This window comes from Nesoenas mayeri (genome assembly GCF_963082525.1).
Source record: "Nesoenas mayeri genome assembly, chromosome: 15".
In the NCBI taxonomy this organism is placed as follows: domain Eukaryota; kingdom Metazoa; phylum Chordata; class Aves; order Columbiformes; family Columbidae; genus Nesoenas; species Nesoenas mayeri.
The window spans coordinates 7,419,640-7,439,791 of record NC_137559.1 but is presented as its reverse complement, the minus strand read 5'-3'; the positions used below and the strand labels follow the sequence as shown (position 1 = coordinate 7,439,791).

At 39.8% G+C, this 20,152-nt stretch overlaps 1 protein-coding gene across 2 annotated transcripts in view; it reads right to left on the bottom strand.

The window, feature by feature from the left end:
* Positions 1-1,430: 1,430 nt before the first annotated feature.
* Positions 1,431-20,152, bottom strand: part of PDPK1 (3-phosphoinositide dependent protein kinase 1) — a 59,389-nt gene continuing 40,667 nt past the window's right edge. For both annotated transcript variants that reach the window (XM_080353648.1, XM_080353647.1), the window contains 2 exons: positions 15,156-15,281; positions 1,431-7,560 (listed from right to left, as the gene is read on the bottom strand). In XM_080353648.1, the coding sequence (XP_080209774.1) occupies positions 7,531-7,560; positions 15,156-15,281 (156 nt within the window). In that variant the 3' untranslated portion in view covers positions 1,431-7,530. The remainder of the gene's footprint in view (positions 7,561-15,155; positions 15,282-20,152) is intronic.

Below are 20,152 nucleotides of genomic sequence, written 5' to 3'. Positions count from 1 at the left end.
CCTGCACAGGACAACCCCACAGGTCACACCGTGTGTCTGAGGACATTGTCCAGTCTCTTCTTGAACACGGTCTGGTTGGGGCCGTGACACCTCCCTGGGGAGCCTGTTCAGTGTCCAGCACCTCTGGGTGAAGAACCTTCTCCTCATGTCCAACTGACATGTCCTGGCACATGTTCCTGCCATTCCCTGGGGTTCTGTCACTGTCACAGAGAGAAGAGCTCAGCCCTGCCCCTGCTGCTCCCCTGCTGAAGCTGCAGCCCCCTGAGCTCTGCCCTCAGCCTCCTCCAGGCTGAACAAACCCAGGGGCTTCAGCTGCTCCTCATTCGGCTTTTCCTCCAAACCCTTCACCAGCTTTGTGGCCTTTTCTGGACACTCTCCAGTAGCTTTATATCCTTTTATCCTGTGTCCCCAGCCCTGCACACAGTGAATGCTCCGGGTGAGGCCACCCCAGAGCAGAGCGGGACAATCCCCTCCCTGCCCGGCTGGCCCTGCTGGGCTGGGTGCACCAGGACACGAGTCCCTGGTTCCTCATCAATCAATCATAGAATCATAGAATTCTTTGGTTGGAAGAGACCCTCAGGATGATCGAGTCCAACCATAACCTAACTCTAGCACTAAACCATAACCCTAACAACCTCATCTAAACGCCTCCAGGGATGGCAACTCCACCACTGCCCTGGGCATCTTGTTCCAATGCCTGACAACCCTTTGCGGGAAGAATTTTTTTTTGCTAATATCCAATCTAAACCTCCCCTGGTGCAACTTGAGGCCTCTTGTCCTATCACTTGCTACTTGGGACCAGAGCCCGACCCCCCTGGCTCCAAGCTCCTTTCAGGCAGTTCAGAGATCAGAAGGTCTCCCCTCAGCTCCTGTTTTCCAGCTGAACCCCCAGGTGCCTCGGCCGCTCAAACTTGTGCTCCAGGCCCCTCACCAGCTTCGTCGCCTCCTCTGCACTCTCTCTAGTATTGGATTCGAAAATAAGTCTGTGATGTTAAGCAGTATGATCTGCGAGTTGTACGAAATGTATGCATAGTGATTAGTTAAAACTTGGTACATGTTATTTTGTGTGATTATATATCCATAACAGAGGGGAGTACTTCCTACTATAATGATCAGCAACAGCCATAGTAAACACAAAATACTGTCATTGCCCATATCTGAATAAACATGATGTCTTCGTGACAGAAGTTTTTGGGGTAGCAGAAAAGGGTACATCTCCTTTATAAAGGAAGGAGTATTACTGCTTTGAATCACTGCCCAAAATGCAACTCCGTTTTATGTCTGAAGTGCTAAACTAGGAATATCAGTGATATTACACTGTTAATGTCAACATTAACAGATTTAGAAAAGAAAGATTTAAGACATCAGACTTTAAAAGGGAAAAAAACAGGTTTATTTCATGCAGTTTACAATACGCTAGTGTTATGAAAAGGAGGTTAAAAAAATACCCACACACTTTTAATTGTATATTTGTTTTAAAAAGGACGGTTACCTGTAACCATCTTCAAATGATCTGGGAAGCCCTAGCAGATTTTCATCCAGGGAAATTCCATGGATTCAGTTTCTTGTCTGTGCTGAGTTTTGACTAATGCAAAAGCATTAAAACTAGATCAAAACTCAAACTTTGCTGCAGTAAGAACACTTCAGAGATAATGAATTGGCACAAAATAAAGTGTTATTGCTAATCCACTATCCAGGAAATAACATGTTGCAAGTGTGGCCACTTGGATATTAACACAAAAAGCTGATGCACAACTAATTTTGAGACCAGCGATTTGGGGGAAAAGGAACAAACACCTGTTGAATTGGGTAGGTGGGCCTACAGAGTCCACAGAAATTAGATCTTTCGCAGCCAGGCTCGGACGAGGCTCAGGACAGGAGCAGGTGGAGATAGTTGCCATTTGATACTCCTTCGGTTTGGTCATCTTGTTTAAGTTCCAGGTAAACAGGTTGGCAACGTCTGTCTTACCGTGCCGTGGCACTTGTCTCGTCCTGGCAAGTGCATGAGCCAAGTTAAGTTTGAGTAAAGTTGTGCATAAGCTTCTGGAAAAAAATCTTCAAAAAGAGCAGGAATCATGTACATAAATACATTAACTCTTACATTTCAGATGACCAGGCCTGGAAGTCTCAACAGGTGCTAAGTCAGATCAAAATTTAGGCTTAGCTTTCTAAGGAGAGCACTGCCACAGAACCTCCTCCCCTTCCATACACCCCCAAAGCAGCAAAAGAACTGTTTAAAAACTCTCTCGTTAGAGGAGTTATTAACCCACAACATCCCAAAGAGAAGCCCTTGATGGGCCCAGAAAGCTGTTTGCAGCAGTGTCTATTCACTGAACTTCCGAGGAGTTTATGCCTTGACAGACCTTGCTAAAGTGAAGGACAGCCAAATTGCAATGAAATATCCAGCGACAATTTCTTGCGTCAGAATCTTCCTCAAAGTCTCTCTATTGCCAGTGCTGTTCAGAAAAGATTTTAGATTTCAGCACAGGCAATAATAAAGTGGTGGGAAATACACTGTCTTCTCTAGTGCATTCCTCACCAAGCTGGATACTGAAATCCCAAGCCATATATGAACACTCGTTTCTGCAATTGGTTCAGCCATTCGTAAAAATTGTTTGAGAGTCTGTGAGTTGAAAGAAAAACAGACGAGCTGCTTCTTCAGTGTTACATGTCTCCAGAATTTCAAATTAGCCCTGGAAAGGATCTTAGCCCTTAGCATTTCTGCAGTGAAAATGGAAAGAGTTCCTTCTGTCTGACACTCATTTAGGCAAACTGAACAATAAGGTCTATTTAGCCCTTTAAAACCTCAGTTCCCTAAGAAGCCTTTAAAGACAGCTCCTGATTGTTGTGAGCCAAAAGAAAGAAAAGTTATATGACACTGAGCTCAGAGAGCCTTCCACTTAAAAACCCCTAAAAAACAAACAAAATCCCAACACCTGAATATTGATACCATTTTAAGAATCAACAATTCGACACACAAATCCAGGTAAGATACTGAGACTGTCCTTAAAGCTGGACATAACTGCAGTCGAAACTACAATGAAGTACCAGGCAGCATCCTCAGACTGTATGTATTTCAAAATTGTTGTGTCAGAAAAGACACTTCTCCAATGACCACTGGAAGCTTTAATCCTACTGCCCTAAGCTAACGGGTACTGTTAATAATAAAATCTTGTATGTTTATAAGGGCCCCACCTTTTGGAGCTGATTGAAGAAGTTAATTTGAAAAACTTGAAAGAAGCTTCTGATGTGGTGAGAAAGAGAATAAACCAGGAGAATGGCACTTTCTGATTTTATCAGATCTCAAGTGAACAAAATCCCAGGCCTCATCTCCAGACTCTTTCATTTGACTTTGATCTCCATGAAAAGCCCAATAGTCACTTTTTTTCTCAGTACTTCTCAAGGAATATACTCCAGTATACCTGAGTGACTAGACAATACATATTACAATCTAGCTTCTAGGTCATTTCATTCAATTAGATACTATTGCATTTTTGCATCCCAAATTCATTTTTGTAATACTAATAAAAATACTGATATCTATTGAGTGTGTGTTAATTTACTAGTGGTCACTTCCTATTGCTCAAAGAGACCGACAGCTCTCAACAGATGCTCACAGAATACAACGTTCTGTTCTGAGCAGCAGTTTTCTGGAAACACCATCATCCTACTCAACAGCCCCGTTCCCCAAGCATGTCCGCAAACAAATCTTTTGTTTAACCTGCTACGAGTTCTCTTTTTCCTCCTGAAAGAAAAACAATTCTCAGAGAAAGAGGAGATTGATTCAGCTTTGGTGTCTTCAGGAAACAGTTCTGTTCCTAATCAATCAAACTGCGCATTCGCATCGCTAGAAATGGAGCTACACAGCTACTGTCTGAAGAAAATCTGAAGACAAAAGAAGTCGGATGGATACATCAAGCTCAATTTCTTAAGAAATATCTTTTACTAATGCTAAAATGAAAGCTGGAAGGAACTTTTATCATTACAAGAAACCTGTCTGAGTTTGAAAAAAAAACACAGTACATTTTCCAAATATGCTGAGGATATGATTCTGGAGACTGAAAGTTTAGTAGAGAATCAATATAAAGCTTCTAAATACAATCAGGCCTTTGACACACAAATTATTGTGGGATAACAAACTGTTCTTGGCCATAATCCATGGAGACTCCACAGTTAATGGGAGAAAATTCCAGGTAGCCTTTTGTCTTTCATTTCACATCTTAGAGGCCTCAGAATGACTTGTTCATTGCAGATAAACTCCAATTTAACTGCCACCTGAACAAGTCAAAAGCATTTAATATAAAAATGTCACCTCTGATACAGAAAATTAGCCTCTGACAAAGCTTAAGGCCAACACTACACTGTTTCCTAACTCAAAGGAAGAAGTTGCTCTAGTCAATTTGAACTTCTCCGTTTTTAAACAAGTTTTGCAAGAAGTTTGTCATGCAAAAGCCATTAAAGAATTTACCTGAAAATCCACTAATCACCTGCTGCAGTAACATCCTGTTCCATGGACAACACGCCAAACAACTTCACTGAATATTCATATAGCAAAAGGGTAGAAAGTTAAATCTGTCATAGAATTTACATTTTCATGAGAGGTCCCCTTGATTAACTGCTATGTTTTGCGATCTCCCCCTTCCTGCTTTATTTCCATCTGCCAAGATCTCTTTGGGCTCAGGATCTGAAATTCTAACCTGGAACACTGTTTTAAGAACGGAGCAGCTGTGCAAATCCACATCCATGCCAAAGGCTTTTGCAGCACAGCTCTTCAACTACAGGCCCCAGTGAACCCACTCGCTCTGCACAGTCACAGGCAGTTCTCTTGAGGTAAAGACAGATGCCAAAAAAGGGACAAAGGACTCCGGTTTACACTATCTTGGTACATTATCTCAGCCTGCAAGATCTCAAGAGACCAAGCAAAGTTTGCAAAACCTCATGATGCAAACTGGACTTTAATGCAACTCCCTTGTTACTGTAGCTATTTTTATTTGAAATTACAAGAGTCAAATAAAAAGAATCCAAACTTACTTAGGGATCAATTCTTAATGCCTTGAAAACGGCACACGGTAGCACTTCCATCCATCTGATTAAAGCAATAACGGCATTCGCAAGAACAGGAAGGTAGGTAGTTCAGGTGGACTCAAACAACAGCGTATTTCAAATAATTTACAAGGTACCTGCCTATTTGTTTTTCTTAAAAATCTTTGTGAGGTATTGGAAACAAGTGCAAAATGATTAATCACTCATTTTCCCAAATTTGCTACAACAGGGATACATGTAAACTAGATTGCAGGTAATCTCACCATAAAAGCGTGTTTTTAAATGGAAAATACTCCAGTGGAAAAAAAAAAAAACCTACTTAGAAAAGCACACTCTTACACATTCTAAATTTGTTCAGTTTGCTCAGTTTGTTACTCATGCTTTGCTGCTGCCAGTCTGGAGAATTTCACTTTATGAAACAAAATATTCTGTCTTTTCTGGGGTTAAACAAGAGAGACAACAGAAATGCTGATTGAGAAGCATCATTGTACAACTGATACTTTAGGCATTAAAATCCACTTAGGCCAATGCCAAATTACTCTGAGAGCACAGCAAGAAAACAAGAAGAAACATCGTTGGCTGCAATTCCATGAGCTGGGGAGCTCAGGAAATGTGGTGGAGTCATGCTGTTCAGAAACACAGTGACTACTGCAGCAGAGGAAACCTTTTAACATGCAGTTAACACAGACAACTGTTACGCTTATTTCCAGATACACAAGATAATCTGTTACTATTTAGGGGAAATTTGGGTGCTAAATTTAAGCTGATAAAATATGGGTGCCTAAAAAAGTATAAAAGTATAAACATTTCCCCCTACACAATTACATTTTTAGTAAATTCGATTCCGTTTTAACATCTTAAAAAAATGACAAACGTTTTATTTGTTGTTGTGGAGGGGCCAGCAGCTTCCTCGTGCAGACCACATCCAAGTTGCAAAATGCATTACAAACCCTTTCAAGCATTAGACACATGGACAAAACATTTAGCCCATTGCTGAACCTGCTTAGTAGAAATGGTTTTTACAAATTGTTTCTGCCAAACTTTTATCGATGTATAATAAGTCCTTAAAAATAAAAAGAGTAGACCCTGGGTGTTTGAAAAATCAGGCTTTTTACCTAGAGTATAACCAGAAATTCTGAAGTTACTGAGAATGAAAACTGTAATGTCTTTAGAATTCAAAACAAACTCGTAGCCTTTCGCAACTCCCTTCCACTGCTTTCCTAAGTCAATGAAGTTTGATAGTCAATTTCATTAAGTGTTTTAAAGATCTGCTAAAGATTTTGCTCAAAACATAGTGTATTAAAAAGCTCCAGTCTCCTGTATTAGCCTTCATCAAGGACAAACTAATGCAGCTGCACCAGATGTTTTCAAACAGTGTTCTTTAACTGCATAGATGGAACAGTACAGAAAGAGAAAGATTGATTACAGGTATCCTGAAGGTTTGAAGCAATTAAGTTTTGCAATTGGATGAGCTTGTGTTCACACAAGGTTGATTTTAATCCTAGTCACAGAGACGGGGATCTAGGACTAGCCAGCCGTATTTCTGTGCAACCTTCAGCTCTTGAGAAATCTCTACCATAATCCACAGAGGTCAACGCTTATAGGCATTTTATAAAAACACAAACACACATGTGAGTACAAGCATCTCAAAAGAAACAGAATGTTCAATTGTTCATTTTAAGTGAATTTTGATTCCCCTTCCAAACATCTGGCTAAGACTGGAGCATAACTTTTGCAGGAGAAGACTGTTTCAACAGAAGGAACTTCGAGAATAACTCAGACGAAGGCCATTTTCTCTGAGCTTAGTCTTCCCTTTGGGTATTAAAATATGCTATAAATCCAGTCAATATATACACCCTTCCTTTAGAGAAACCTTTTGTCTGTTGTGTAACTTTTTACGTGCTAGTTTCAGTTGATCTCCTAGGCTGTTATTACATAATAGAGCATGTCACAGAGACATAAGGAATGTGCAGTATAACACAGTCAGCTGGGGCTGCCACTGGTTCTGAAAACAACGTAGGCCCAAATATTTGCATTTGTAGGCTGCAATGTGTGTGTGTGTGTCTGTGTAGCACCAATTACATTGTCCTTTAAATGTTTACAATGATTAGTAGGAAAATGTCTCTGAACTGATCAACATTGGGTCATCCAGCACCAGATATTAAGTGCTACATGTCTCGGAGGAAAATATGAGTGCACGGTCATTTCTTTTCAAATGACCAATGACCAGTGTCAGTCAGCCCACAAGGGAGTACAACCATGCACTACAACCAAAGCTTAACACACTCCCACACCATCTATTCTCATTACATAATCTTGCAACACTTTCAGCCAGTTGACACCAGCTTAGAGGCAAAAATGGTTGAACCCAGATCAACAGAAAATTGTCTAAATCAGATTTTTTTCTTGTACAGCCGAGCCTCTTCAGTGTGACAATTCACTGCGTCTTGGAATAAAAGAAAAAAGTGTCACCGTTCAATACTGTCTTCACATCCTGGAACCTCGTTCTTGCAAAATCTGAAACAGACCAATAAAAATTCTATAAATCAATATTTGCTCTGCGTCACTCCTAAAACATGGAGGTCAAAGGGCAATATAATGAGTATTTCACATAACTGATAAAGTGTCAGCTGGTTCGAGAACATTCCTGAAGTCTGTGCTTTAAGGTTGAAAAAAGACAGATTGATACATACAATGTCTACTATCAAACATAATGAAAACAGATGTAAATCACCACTAGGAACTGAGTATGATTAATACAACCAAAGCTTAAGGGTTGCTAGGTGTACAAAGTAAGCCATTTCACGTCATCCTAGTTCTGAAGATACTTAGGTCCTGCGTGGTAAATGAACTCGGGTACTTCATTAGAAATTGAATTTAATCTTCATTTTTCCTGTTCCCGTAAAATGTTCTTAAGCCTCTGAAGTTTTAGCTGCAAATTGTGTCCCATGAATTAGTACTGAAAACATGAACTAGCAAGTCAAAATGTGCACAAATGGCACACTGGACAAGATGATGCAGGAAGCTTCCAAAGGCGAAGAGTATGAGCTGACATGATTTAAATCAACACATCCACTTCAAATCTGAAATAGACACCCAAGTTTGGTCTTCTGCATGAACTAAAGTCAAACAACCACATTTCTTCACAGATGTTTACTATGCTGTTCAGATTTACAAAGCTTATCAGCCAGACTGGCCAGACTGACAATAAGTGCTACTCTGACAGCAGTTTTAAAATATTGTTACATTAATATTTTTTTCTTGTGCAAGATCTCACAAGTTTTTTTAGGCATCCTTGTCCATATGAAAATTGTTCCTGTGGACACAGCACACGGAACTCTTGATGCGTTACCTTGTCCACCATTATCCTTTGAAACATCCAGGCCAGGCAGCTGAAGGCAACACGGGCTCTGACTTCACGGAGAGGAACAGATTTCTCAATCTGTCTAAGGAGTCTGATTCTCCCACTGTTACCAAGGAACTGAGATTCCCATTATAGCGAGCAAGAGGATTTTTTTCCCCTAAAGCAGTCAGCTTGTTTAATATTCACTTTAAAAGGCATATATTAAACATAGGGACTGAAGTCTAACAGAAACAAAACATCTACCCCTGGAAAACCTAGGAATCCTTGTCTCTGGCATCTTGCAACATGAAAACCACTTATTCTACTTCCAATTTGACAACTTTTTTCCTTTCTGTTTCATTTTTTTTTGGATGCTCCAGTGAGGAAAGGATCCAGGTCTCAGGATTTGCTGTCCAAGCACATTTCTCACCTTGCTGCTCCACATCAGCAATGACGGGTCAGCTCTTGGCTCCACAGCACTGCTGGGGCGCCTTTCAGCAAACTGTAGAACCAATAGCAACAGAAGCCAAATAAAGCACTAAGCAAAGCTTCAAATGTACTAAGGGAAAGTCCTTAACAACATTAATCTGTAAGTACAAGTATCTCTAAAGATACTTCATTTTCTTTTGCTTCTTGACAGTTTTCCTAGTACTGGGAAGGGCTCTTGATTTCAAAAGCTGAAAGAAAGCAAAGGCACAACCCCTGGAAAACGGCAGAGCTATCTCCAATGTAGAATCTCCTTTGATGATGGTTTCAGTGTGATCTGACGTTAAGACAAACATCTGATGTAGTGCTCAGTATCCCCCTCGATCCCAGATGACGTGCGGGATTTGACCACACAGACAAACACTTCGGTCTTCGTGCTCGTAGGTAAAGGTTGGCAACCACAATTTCACGTATGGTTTTAAATCAAAAAGGTCTAGGTGTTTGGTTTCTTTTTAATATTGTTAAAATGTTGATAATTTAACCTACCAGCCTCCACTGTCAAGCCTAATATGTCTTTCACAGCAACTGTAGTCAAATAGGTTCTCAGTTGCTGTGCACAACTCCATGGGATTGTTGAAGGACTGGAGTTCATGAAGTTCATCACCATCTGGGTGCTTCAGGGACAGTTCGAAGACAGTTCAATGTTTGCTTAATAAACAAACAGTCCACTTCATCACTTGCTCGCTGTACTTCCTGCACTACCTGGGTCTTGCTTTGTGCATACCAAGTTCTTTTTCATGTCAGATGTCACTGCAGCTACTTTAATACATTTTCAAAATACAGAAAAAGATGTTTCCCAGGGGCCATGACATGCTTTAGGGGATATTTTAGATGCAAACATTGCTTATTTCATCAAGATCATTTACTATGTGTTCTAAGCAAAAAACATTTCATTTCAAACTGTAGGAAATATCCAAGTGAATTCTGTGAGGAAAAGCCAGGTCCTGAAAATCACTGAACAGCTGCTACTATGACATATTCTAAAGGGATTAGACATTACAGACAGTGCCATTGACACATGCTCATGGCATCATAGTGTCATTGTAGCTTTCACAGAATGATCTGGATGCAGGCTTGAAGCCAAAATTCCCGAGCCTTACTGGAAGGTGAGGAAATGTATCAGGAGTTAATTTTATAAATGTTTCATACATAAACTCTTTCCTTGAGTATTCGCTGTTGGTCACAGCTGAGAAGAAAGTGCTGGAGTCAACGTCCACATAGTAGATACCAGTCTGACCCAGCAAACGCAGTCAGTAAATGAAGGAGTCTCTAATGGAGACAAAGCCATGGCAGAAATAAGCATCTGTGTAGTTAGATAATATTATTGGACCTATTTTTTTTTAAATCTTTCCAATTTAAAATGAAATATTTGCGCTTATTCTTTCCTAGAAGATAAAAAGTACTTCTAAGACTCAGAACTATTTTCTGCAGCTTCAGAGCACATACAGTAAGATAAAGCTAAGCCAAATCTGGATGCTGAACTTGGCACACTTTACTGAGCCACTAAACGCAACATAAAGCAGAAAATTCTATCAGATCAGGCAATATTTTAACACACTTTGCTTGGTACATCTTCTGTAGCCCATGCCTTTGCTAAAGGGTGATTTCTGATCAGCTAGCTCTCCTCAGGCATCCACAGCTCCTCTGGGCAACCTGTTCCAGTGTCACACCACCCTCCTAGTGAAGAATTTCGTCATTATATCCAATCTAAATCTACTCTCAGTTTAAAAACATCGCCCCTCATCCTGTCACTACAGGCCCTGGTATAAAATCCTGCTCAATCTTTCTTATAAGCCCCTTTTAAGTACTGGAAGGCCACAACAACATCTCCTCAGAGCCTTCTCTTCTCCAGGCCAAACAACCCCGACTCAGCCTTTCTTTACAGCAGGTGTTCCAGCCCCCAGACCATGGTTGTGTCCATCCTCTGGCCCTGCTGCCACAGGTCCATGTCTGTCTTGTACTGGGACTCCAGAGCTGGACACAATTCTGCAGGTGGGGTCTCACCAGAGCAGAGCAGGGGGCAGAATCACCTCCCTGCCCCTGCTGGACACGCTGCTTTGGATGCAGCCCTGGATAACTGGCTTTCTGGGCTGCAGCTGGATCCTGCTGGCTCACATCCAACCTTTCACCCACCAGCATCCCCAAGCCCTTCCCTGCAATGCTGCTCTCAATCCTTTCATCACCGCACCTGTACAGACACTGGGAACTGTCCTGGCCTTGGTGCAGATCTGCTGTGTTCTGAGTTTCCTTTTTTTCATGCTTCTGTTCTGCTTTTCCTCCAGGTTCACCAGATCCCAAGTTGACTTATCAACTCTAAACAACACGGAACGGACTCTGACATCCCAGGGGCCTGAATGTGATTGCTTCTTAGGGAAGCAGAATGGGAGATCTATTTCCTCCCACTCAAAATAAATCTGCTGCAGATAGAATAGCTTTTTAAGGACTGCTTGTCTCTCAGGCAGCTTAAGAATCTTGCATTCAATTCCAGCACAATGCCAGTTTATTGTTTTTTTCAATAAAGCTTCGGATTTGATCCGTTTCTTGCAGCCATTCCCAAACCCTTGGCAAAAGACCTTATTCTACCTCGGCCATAGTTCCTGTTAGCATCAGTTAAGAAAATAATGCGAGTTCTTCAGCCATGCGGAAGCAACACTTCCAAGATAAGTATAAGGCTGCTTTACAGCTGAAGAGTTCTAGTGTATAGATGAGAAGCTGGAGTTCTACCTCATGCAATTGTAAATAACTTCAATTTATACAGGCTCAAGTGACAACCTGCACATTGCATCAATGAACATTCAGTGACAAGTTATCTTCTCAAAATTGGATAGCGGAATAAATCTGAGCAGTGCTTGCAGACACATTAGGAAAAGGTTGCTAAAGTTGTTCTTTCTGATGCACCTTTTGTGTTCTTCCACTTGTGACTTTTAAAGTACTTCCATCTTCAATAACATGTCCAACTTCTGTGGGGAGGACTTGATCCCTCCCAGGAAAGAGTTGGTTCCTGTGATAAATGTAACTGTAGCACTGAGATCACACTATTTACTTATATTGGGCAGATCTTGATTCAGAAGTTATTGGTTTCAAAATTATCAGAAAGACCACCTTTTGACTATGTTGCCCTTCAGTCAAGTTTGCTAATTTATTGCTGAATCAGACATTTACTAAAAATTTATACTCTAAGTTTGTATCAGATGCCTCTACGTGTAAAAAAAACAAAAGAGACAGAAAAGATGGTGCACAGAAAATCAAAATGAAAAGCAATTCTGACCCTGGAATCTACAGAAAGAAATGTTCTTCTCAGCAAAGCTTTAAAGGAACCACTCACAATGCAGTTTATAACAGCAATACTTAATTATTCCATCAAAGCAGCAATATCCAGAGTAGGAATTCTGTCTTTGCTAACCGTGTCAGCACGATAATCACAAACACACACACCACTGGGACTAGCCAAGGGACAGCACTAGTGGGGTAGGTACTGGATGGGGCAGAAAAGCAGCTGGGCAGAATCCTAGGGCAGCTAGTGCTCACCATGACATTTACACTTAATCTGAGTCATTCATATCGTAATCCGTTTCTTCATCCTCACTCTGTGTGGCATGCAGCATGCAGCAAGTATAGAGAAAGGAAAGGAAAAGAAGAGATTGCCAGTGAGTCAGAGCTGCAGCGAAGTACAGTCCACTTACACTTGAAGCACCTGGGAATGACATTTATTTACTTTCATTTGGGACCCCCACTCTTTGTAAGCAAGTATGACAGCAGACAATCTCAAGGATGAACATTACATATTTCATGAAAATTTCCTTCTTCAAATGTCCTAAAGTCATCAGATAGAAGCCAATAGTGCCATGCAATATAAGAATAGGGACCACAGGTACAGAGAAAATCTAAATAAAACTGTAAAGCTGGAACCTTCACTCCATATACTCTTTGCCACGGATGGGAAAGGACAGCACTTGAGAATGTAACTTGGGATGCAGATGTTCTGAACAAGCTTTGCTTATTTGTCCCAAGAGTGACAAGTCAATAAAGTGGTATGAGAGAGGGGAATGCTCATGGCAACACAGGTTTTCTAACAGTAGTGCCACGGCTACCGGGGAAAGACACGGGACCCATTTAAGTCAATGCCCAAATGCCATTAATTTCCTCCGCTTAGATGTATTAGAAGGTTACATGGAAGTCAACTGCTAACTTACTACACAAACCATTCTCCAGAACAGGAAAACACAAGAAAAAAAAGTCTCTAAGAAGGAAAGAAGGTGAAGCTTGATTAGATGACCTATCAGAAAATTATTTTTCTTATCCTGAAAGTCCAGCACTCTTAATTAAAATTTAAGTGCTTGTCACTAAAAATTACATACTGGCAATTATTTGTTTTCTCTAACTCAACCTGCTGCCAAAGTAATAGGATGACTTGCTCATGGCTTCTAAAAGCCAGCCTCAGGCCATGAGTTATTCTGTGTATGTCACTGGATACAGAATTTCAATCACATCAACTTCACGAAGATGAAGTCAGACAGTAACCAACAGACTGGAGGATTAACGATGGCCAAGAGGGAACTGAGAGCACAGCTCCGCGGGTTCAGTCAACGTTCCTGAACACAGAAATCTCAGAAATCTCTCAACCAATGAGATTTTATTTTCTTTTTTTCTTCCCCACCCCGGTACAACTCTACATATAAAAAATAATTGACCTACTAGAAACATAATATCGAAAAAATTATTCTTCAAGTTTTGCCAATAATTACTAGCAACAGCTCAACAAAAGGAGCAAATGTTTATATCTCCAACCAAAAAGAACAGTAATTCTTATTCATCACCCTGGTCAAATTATGCTCTGCTCTCTTCTATAAAACCACGACCAAGAAGAACTTAAATGGAGAGGTCTAAGATTTAGTTTGTCTCAGAGATACTGAATTTACCGAGTTGTGCTGCACTCTCAACTAACTCTTGTATTTAAGGTTTAATAGTTTCATTTGATCTGTATTTTCTTTTACATTAAGGATGCAATGTAACGCCGGCAGCTTCTGAAGTTCCCTGAAGTTACACTACCATTCATTACCAAGATGTTTGTTAGGTTCTAGAATTCTGTTTTATTTTGGGTATATATCTCAGCCCTAAATTATTACCACACAACTCGTCAACTTGTAGTTTTCCTGAAGCCCCCTGGCAGCAGCAGACCCTGAACATGGCTTTGGAAAGCCTGAGCTGTGGCTCACCCAGGTTCACTGTTCGCTCTTGACTACATTAATCCCTTACAACTCTTCGCAAGTTTTATCTCAACAGTGGCAAAAGAGCATAAATTAATCATTTCACTAAAAACCCAACATAAAGTTTAGAGTATTGTTATAGTGCAATTTACAAAAGTAGCTCTTTATATGCAGCTGCATAATCAAGTTCCAAGGCACAGAAAGTAGTGAAGTTTTATTTATTTGAGGCCTCAGTGCCAAGACCCATCATTATTTCAAAATTTAATTTCTCTGGGGTGATTCTCGAAAAAACAACCTTTAATGTTTTACCACTTGTTTCCCATCTACATATACTACATGAAAAGCTTTAAAGCCAGCTACAGGAGTATCCAGTTTGTCTGTAGTCATCTCCTCATGCAAAGCAACGACAGAATGATAGCAACTGCCCAATATGCATGGAAGAGAAGAATGAACTTACATAAATAACTGCTCTGCCTTATTACTATTCAGCTGTGCTTCTACATTTTCCTTTGTACAAACTCTAAAAGACAACAGAGTAAAATGCTAAGATATTGTGCCAATTACAATCTTTTTGTAAAGCGGGTTACAGAAAGTAAAGAGAACTCGGTAGAAACCTGAAAATATTAAGCTAACAAATACCTTTTCATTTTATACCATTGCAAATGACTGGTTTTCACAGACAGTATATTACAATCTCCATTTTTAACAGTAAGATTTCTTCAGCTGAATTCAAAGAAGAAAAACAAATTTTGGCAGAATAAGGCAGCATTCAAATGTGTAAGAAACAAAACCACGATCCTGAACCGTAAACAGCAAATTCCTGCCAATACTAGAAAAAACAGCACAGGCATCAGGAACAGTACAGAGTATTGCATTTAAAGAACTCATCTGGTATAACAAATGTATGCTGACTGTACCATTTACAGTGTCTCATATGATGGACAGGGAACCATTATTATGAGTGAGGGGAAAAAAGGCAATTAAATAACACTCCAAAACAGAGGTAGGTCTAGCACAAGTTAGTGAAGCCCACCCAATTTGACTCCACTTGTTTAGTCCAGTGTCTAGCAACTTACCTTTGCTTTTTCACTGGGTTCACTGGTTGTGCCATAGGGAGTGTTATGCAATTCCTTTGAGACAACACACAGAAATTCAGCCTGATCTTCATTGCCATAGTTATAGGAGGAACCAATACTGACCAGCTGAAAGATGTGAAAAAAAGAAAGTGAATTGCATTTCCACGTAAAACAAACTCCATCAATTCTCAAACAAACTCCATAAATTCTCATCAGTAGTGCAAACGCTCCTCAGTCTGTACAAACTCTTCAGACTGTTGGCTGTGCCTGAAGCGTGATTCTCCACTTCAATGAAAATACGTTTTGATATTGACAAATACAGGCACTCTGATGAGATAAATACACCTTTGCTTTTTAAACATCTACAGAATTAATGTTTTATTCTTATGATTATACTGTGAAAGAAAAGGCTACAGAGCAGGTCAGTGGAGAAGTAGCCTGTTCCCTGTTATTTACTAGAAACCTTCCCATCCTCCAATGTTAATTTTAAAAAGTTTGTACGTAGTATCTTTATGTGGCATAATTTAACATGTAAACGGCTGCATGCAAGAAGCACTTTAGCCTGAAGAGATACCTGCTTTACTTACAGAATAATGATACTTGTATTAAAACATATTTTGAGTGGACAAAGACAAAATTTGCATTTGACTGGAAAACAGCAAGACACAGCATGGTGAGACACCAAGGTTAACATCTGAAATTCAGAGGTACTGCTACAACTAAGTTCATTAAGGAAGTGCTACAAGCGGAAGCCATGTATAATGAAATGCGACATATTTACAAGCTTCTACAAGTCTCGATATTGAATGATAAACGACAATTCACTGAGAAAGAAGGATATACTCAACATCAGTGCTACCTTACATGCAGCATGTTCACCAAATGGCAGAAATTGCATGTAACTTGGCTTACCTTACACACAGTACACTTTCCTAATGCTAGAAGCTTTACACAGCCTGCCTTTCCAAGCCAGAATCAATTCAGATGTAGCTACTTTAAGGGTTTATTTCAAAAGCATGGCAAGATAATGTATGGTGGTATAACTACTGACACAGATCAAAGCCCTAAAAAAATCAACTGTTGCACAGATACACTGTACCTAAATGTCATTACCAAAATTATATTAAAACCATTAATGTATTAAATCTGCCTACCAAATCACCACCCACACATGATAAGGCTGTCCTGTTCCTATTCTCTATTTTATCATTCAAGTGCACTGGTAATGGCCCCATTGAAAATGCTTGACTTGTTTTTTAGGGCAACAGCACTGGAAACACTTTAGTTATCTGTCTAAAAGTGTGTGCTGCCATTAGTCCAGCACAGCACCAAAGAGAGTAAATCTTTGTTAGAGCAGAGAAGATGCAGCCAAGATGAAATCTTGGTCCAGAATCTGTACTTGAGGGATGAGACTATTCCCCCAGCAGAAGTGGAAGGCAGATCAAGGTTAAAAGCAGATTCCATATAGCACCCTCGGGAGAACACAAAGCTGCACTGCAGTCTTAAGGGGAGATAAACCCCTCCCTCCCTCCTCCGCTCCTAACGACACTCTGGCTCTGCAAAATACAGCCAGTAATGAACATCGGCTCACCAAAAATGAACGTGATCATGACATTTTGTCCACCAAAACCATTTAATGAAGTTACAAAACCCCAGTTTTTTTAGAGGCACCAATATACTCTCATTGGAATACAAAGGCGCCATCTAACTTGAGATGTGAAGTCAGCTAATCTTTCACAATGGATACTCTGCATTCTGCACCATAGCGTATTTGTGTCACAGAGAATCTCAAAACCCATGAAGTTATTAGTTGCTTAGTTGCACAAAATGGACTAAGAAAGTCCAATGAAAAGCTGGAAAATCAACCCAGACTCACTCCATACATAGACATGACTTGTTGACTTTCTCCCCTACCAGCAGGAAACATCGTGCGTAACTTTTCAGGGGAAAAAAAAGCAGTTCAGCCGGCTCTAAGCCTGTCAAAGTGGTATAAAGTTTATCCTGTATATTACATAGCAATTACAAACCATATAACACAAATACAGTAACTGCTTAAATCACTGACGTAAAATACAGGACTATTTTAAGCAGTATTTTTAACCCACTGAAATTCTAGAAAACGTTCAAAAAGTTGCATAAATATTTAAACAAAGCCACGCATAATTCACCTTCTCTGAAAAGAAACTTGAAGAATAAAAATCAAGCATATGATTTGATTTAGTACGCAGTCAACATTTCTTCTTGCAAACGGCCAAGAACTTGCTATCAGATAAGCAATGGTAACAACCTCCAGGAGGAAAAATACTTTACTCATTGGCACTCCAAAGGAATAAATGACCTCTCTAAAAGCAGATATGATACAAGATCGACACATTGGCCAAATGATCAATCCTGGTTCAACGAGGCTGACTGGTCCTCAGCTGATAGCTACGTACACCCACCAGTGCTTCATAACCCAAATAAATCAACATTTTGCACCCAAGTCGTCTTTGAAGATGTGGCATGCTGACTACTTACTAGCTAGTTGGATAGGACTATTGATTTAGCTGACTGCCAAACATCTGGGTGACTTTTTGCCATTATTAATCAGCTGGTGCATTTCAAGATAAAGTCACTTTGCAAAATTAAACACAAGTTCTCCAAAATTCCAACACTTAAGCAGTTCCATATGTGTGCTACTAAGAATGCATTATTTGCATAACATCAACAGCATGCTAGAAACTTTGTTGTAGCTTTTTGACATGTATCAGCAGCAATAAGGGTGATGGCAGAAAGAAGAAACAATAGAAAGTGACTGCAGATTAGAAATGAACTGTTGTGTCAGAAAATATCACCAGAAAAACCACAATATTTTAGCACTTGTATTCCAAAAGTCACCCCATTGTTCCCAGTGTTGGTGACAACACTTTAGGAAGGATGCTGATAAACTGGAACTGCTAAACTCCCCCACCCCCCAAAATAACCCACAACAAATCAGAGCATGCTGAGGTCTGTAAAACATGCATTACAATGCACAAGAAAAGGATTTTAGATTATCCAGCCCACTGTTTCTCAGACTTTCTGAAAGGACAGACTCTTTTTGGCTCATGGGGCTTAAAAAGTAGAGAGAGTTTTAATGACCAGAAACTTCATGAAAGAAAACCACAACATTGTGAAATGCTGAATTTCATAGATTTGTATGATTATATATACATATGTATAGATGCATGTATGTATCTTTCTTTTTTTTTCCCCCTTCCATGACTTGTTTCATTCCCCCCTTACTAAAGCAGTGTGATCCTGTTTGAGCGTCCCTGTGAGCTCATGTCATAATCCAGTATAGGAAAATGCCAGTGTTACTTATCACAGAAAATTCATTAGATCACAGTCCATTCACTGTTTGCAAGGGTATTTTAGAAAAACAGATGATAAAGGTGGCATAGCTGAGAAAACAGGTCAAATCATTCCTGAATCAAGTTACTCAATGGCAGCAAAATACATGAATCTCTTTCTGTCTCAAATCAATGACTGTACACCTAAAAATATCCCTATGAATAGGCAAAATGGTTAGTGCATCACTTTTAGGAACCTTATTTTTGAAGTGAACAAATGTCATGCCCAACCGAATTGAGATATCTCCAAACCAGCCACATTTCAGTAATTTGCCTACACAGACTTGCTATCCTGGTTTAACAATATTTATTTCTTCACTGCCTTCCTCCATCTCCCATTTTATTATGTTGAATTTTACTCTGAGCTATCTAGGACCTGAACACATGAATAACATCATGCACCCGGTACCCAACACATCCCTTGACAACAGGCCACATTTCCCACTCACTTCCAAGAAATCTGCAAACCCAGTGCATTAATTTCACATTCCAAATGTTACCTATACAACTGCAAGAAACAGATAGCGCTTGGTACGTTGAAAGCAGACTCTGTATATAGCTAGGCAACAGTCCAGGTTTAAAATCTAGAACTGTATGGCTAAGTGCCCATGTAAATTCACAGGCAAAGTTCTGCTTGTATCAAGTCGCTTCGCTGTCATGTTATCTTCATCGTGTTATACTGATCTTTCAGACTGTATAACTATATATATAGCAAGGCAAAGAACAAGTACCTCGATATTTTATTGATGAAAGATACTACAGAACACCAGGTTCCCCAATCAGTTCACACAGCACACTTCAAAGCAGAGCACAGCTATGTAAAGAACTGGAAACCCCCTCCAATGTTACCGATCAGCAAATAATCCTTCCCAAACTCTTGAACACTGGGAAGTAACTCAGTGATTTAAAAAGCAGTGACCTGAGGGCGAGGGGAGCAAAAAGGATGAGAGGCCTAAAAAGCCAATGAGTGAATCTACGACTCTTTATTTGGGTTTCAAGAAAACTCCCCAAAAGGGAAAACCCCAAAACAAATAAACAAGCCAAAAAAACCCCCAGGGTGTTCTTTCCACTTGAGATAAGACTTTAAAATGCTGGGTTTGTTCTCCCTTCACTCCTCCATATTTTATCTCTGAAAAAAACCATGTTTTTAGTTGTTCTACTTTGAATATATTTAATCCAATTGAAAAAAAAAAACCAGTTAAGTTCTGAGTTACTAGAAATACGGGGTTCAAACTCAGAACTGGCTATTAGATGGATGAAATATACTCAAATTGGAACAATGACTAGCACAGAAATGTACCCTCCTGAACCCAGTGAACTCAAAGCTTTATTTACAGGGCTCCTCATGGTTAAATGGTACCAATTCTACCTAACAAGTATGGATCAAAGGCTGTTAAGTTTGGAGGAAATTTACATAAAAGAAGTTACCCACTGAGAAGGTAAGAACCCTTCTTAAGAAAAACCTTTAACTAAATAACTAGGGTTTTTAAACTCGTTTTCTTATTATTTTTACAATACAAACATTCATAATGTATAATGAAATACTGTGAATATAAACAGAAGCCAGTCACAAATACACACAAATTACTATGTGCTGTACATCCAGGAATAAAGTGGAATGATTTG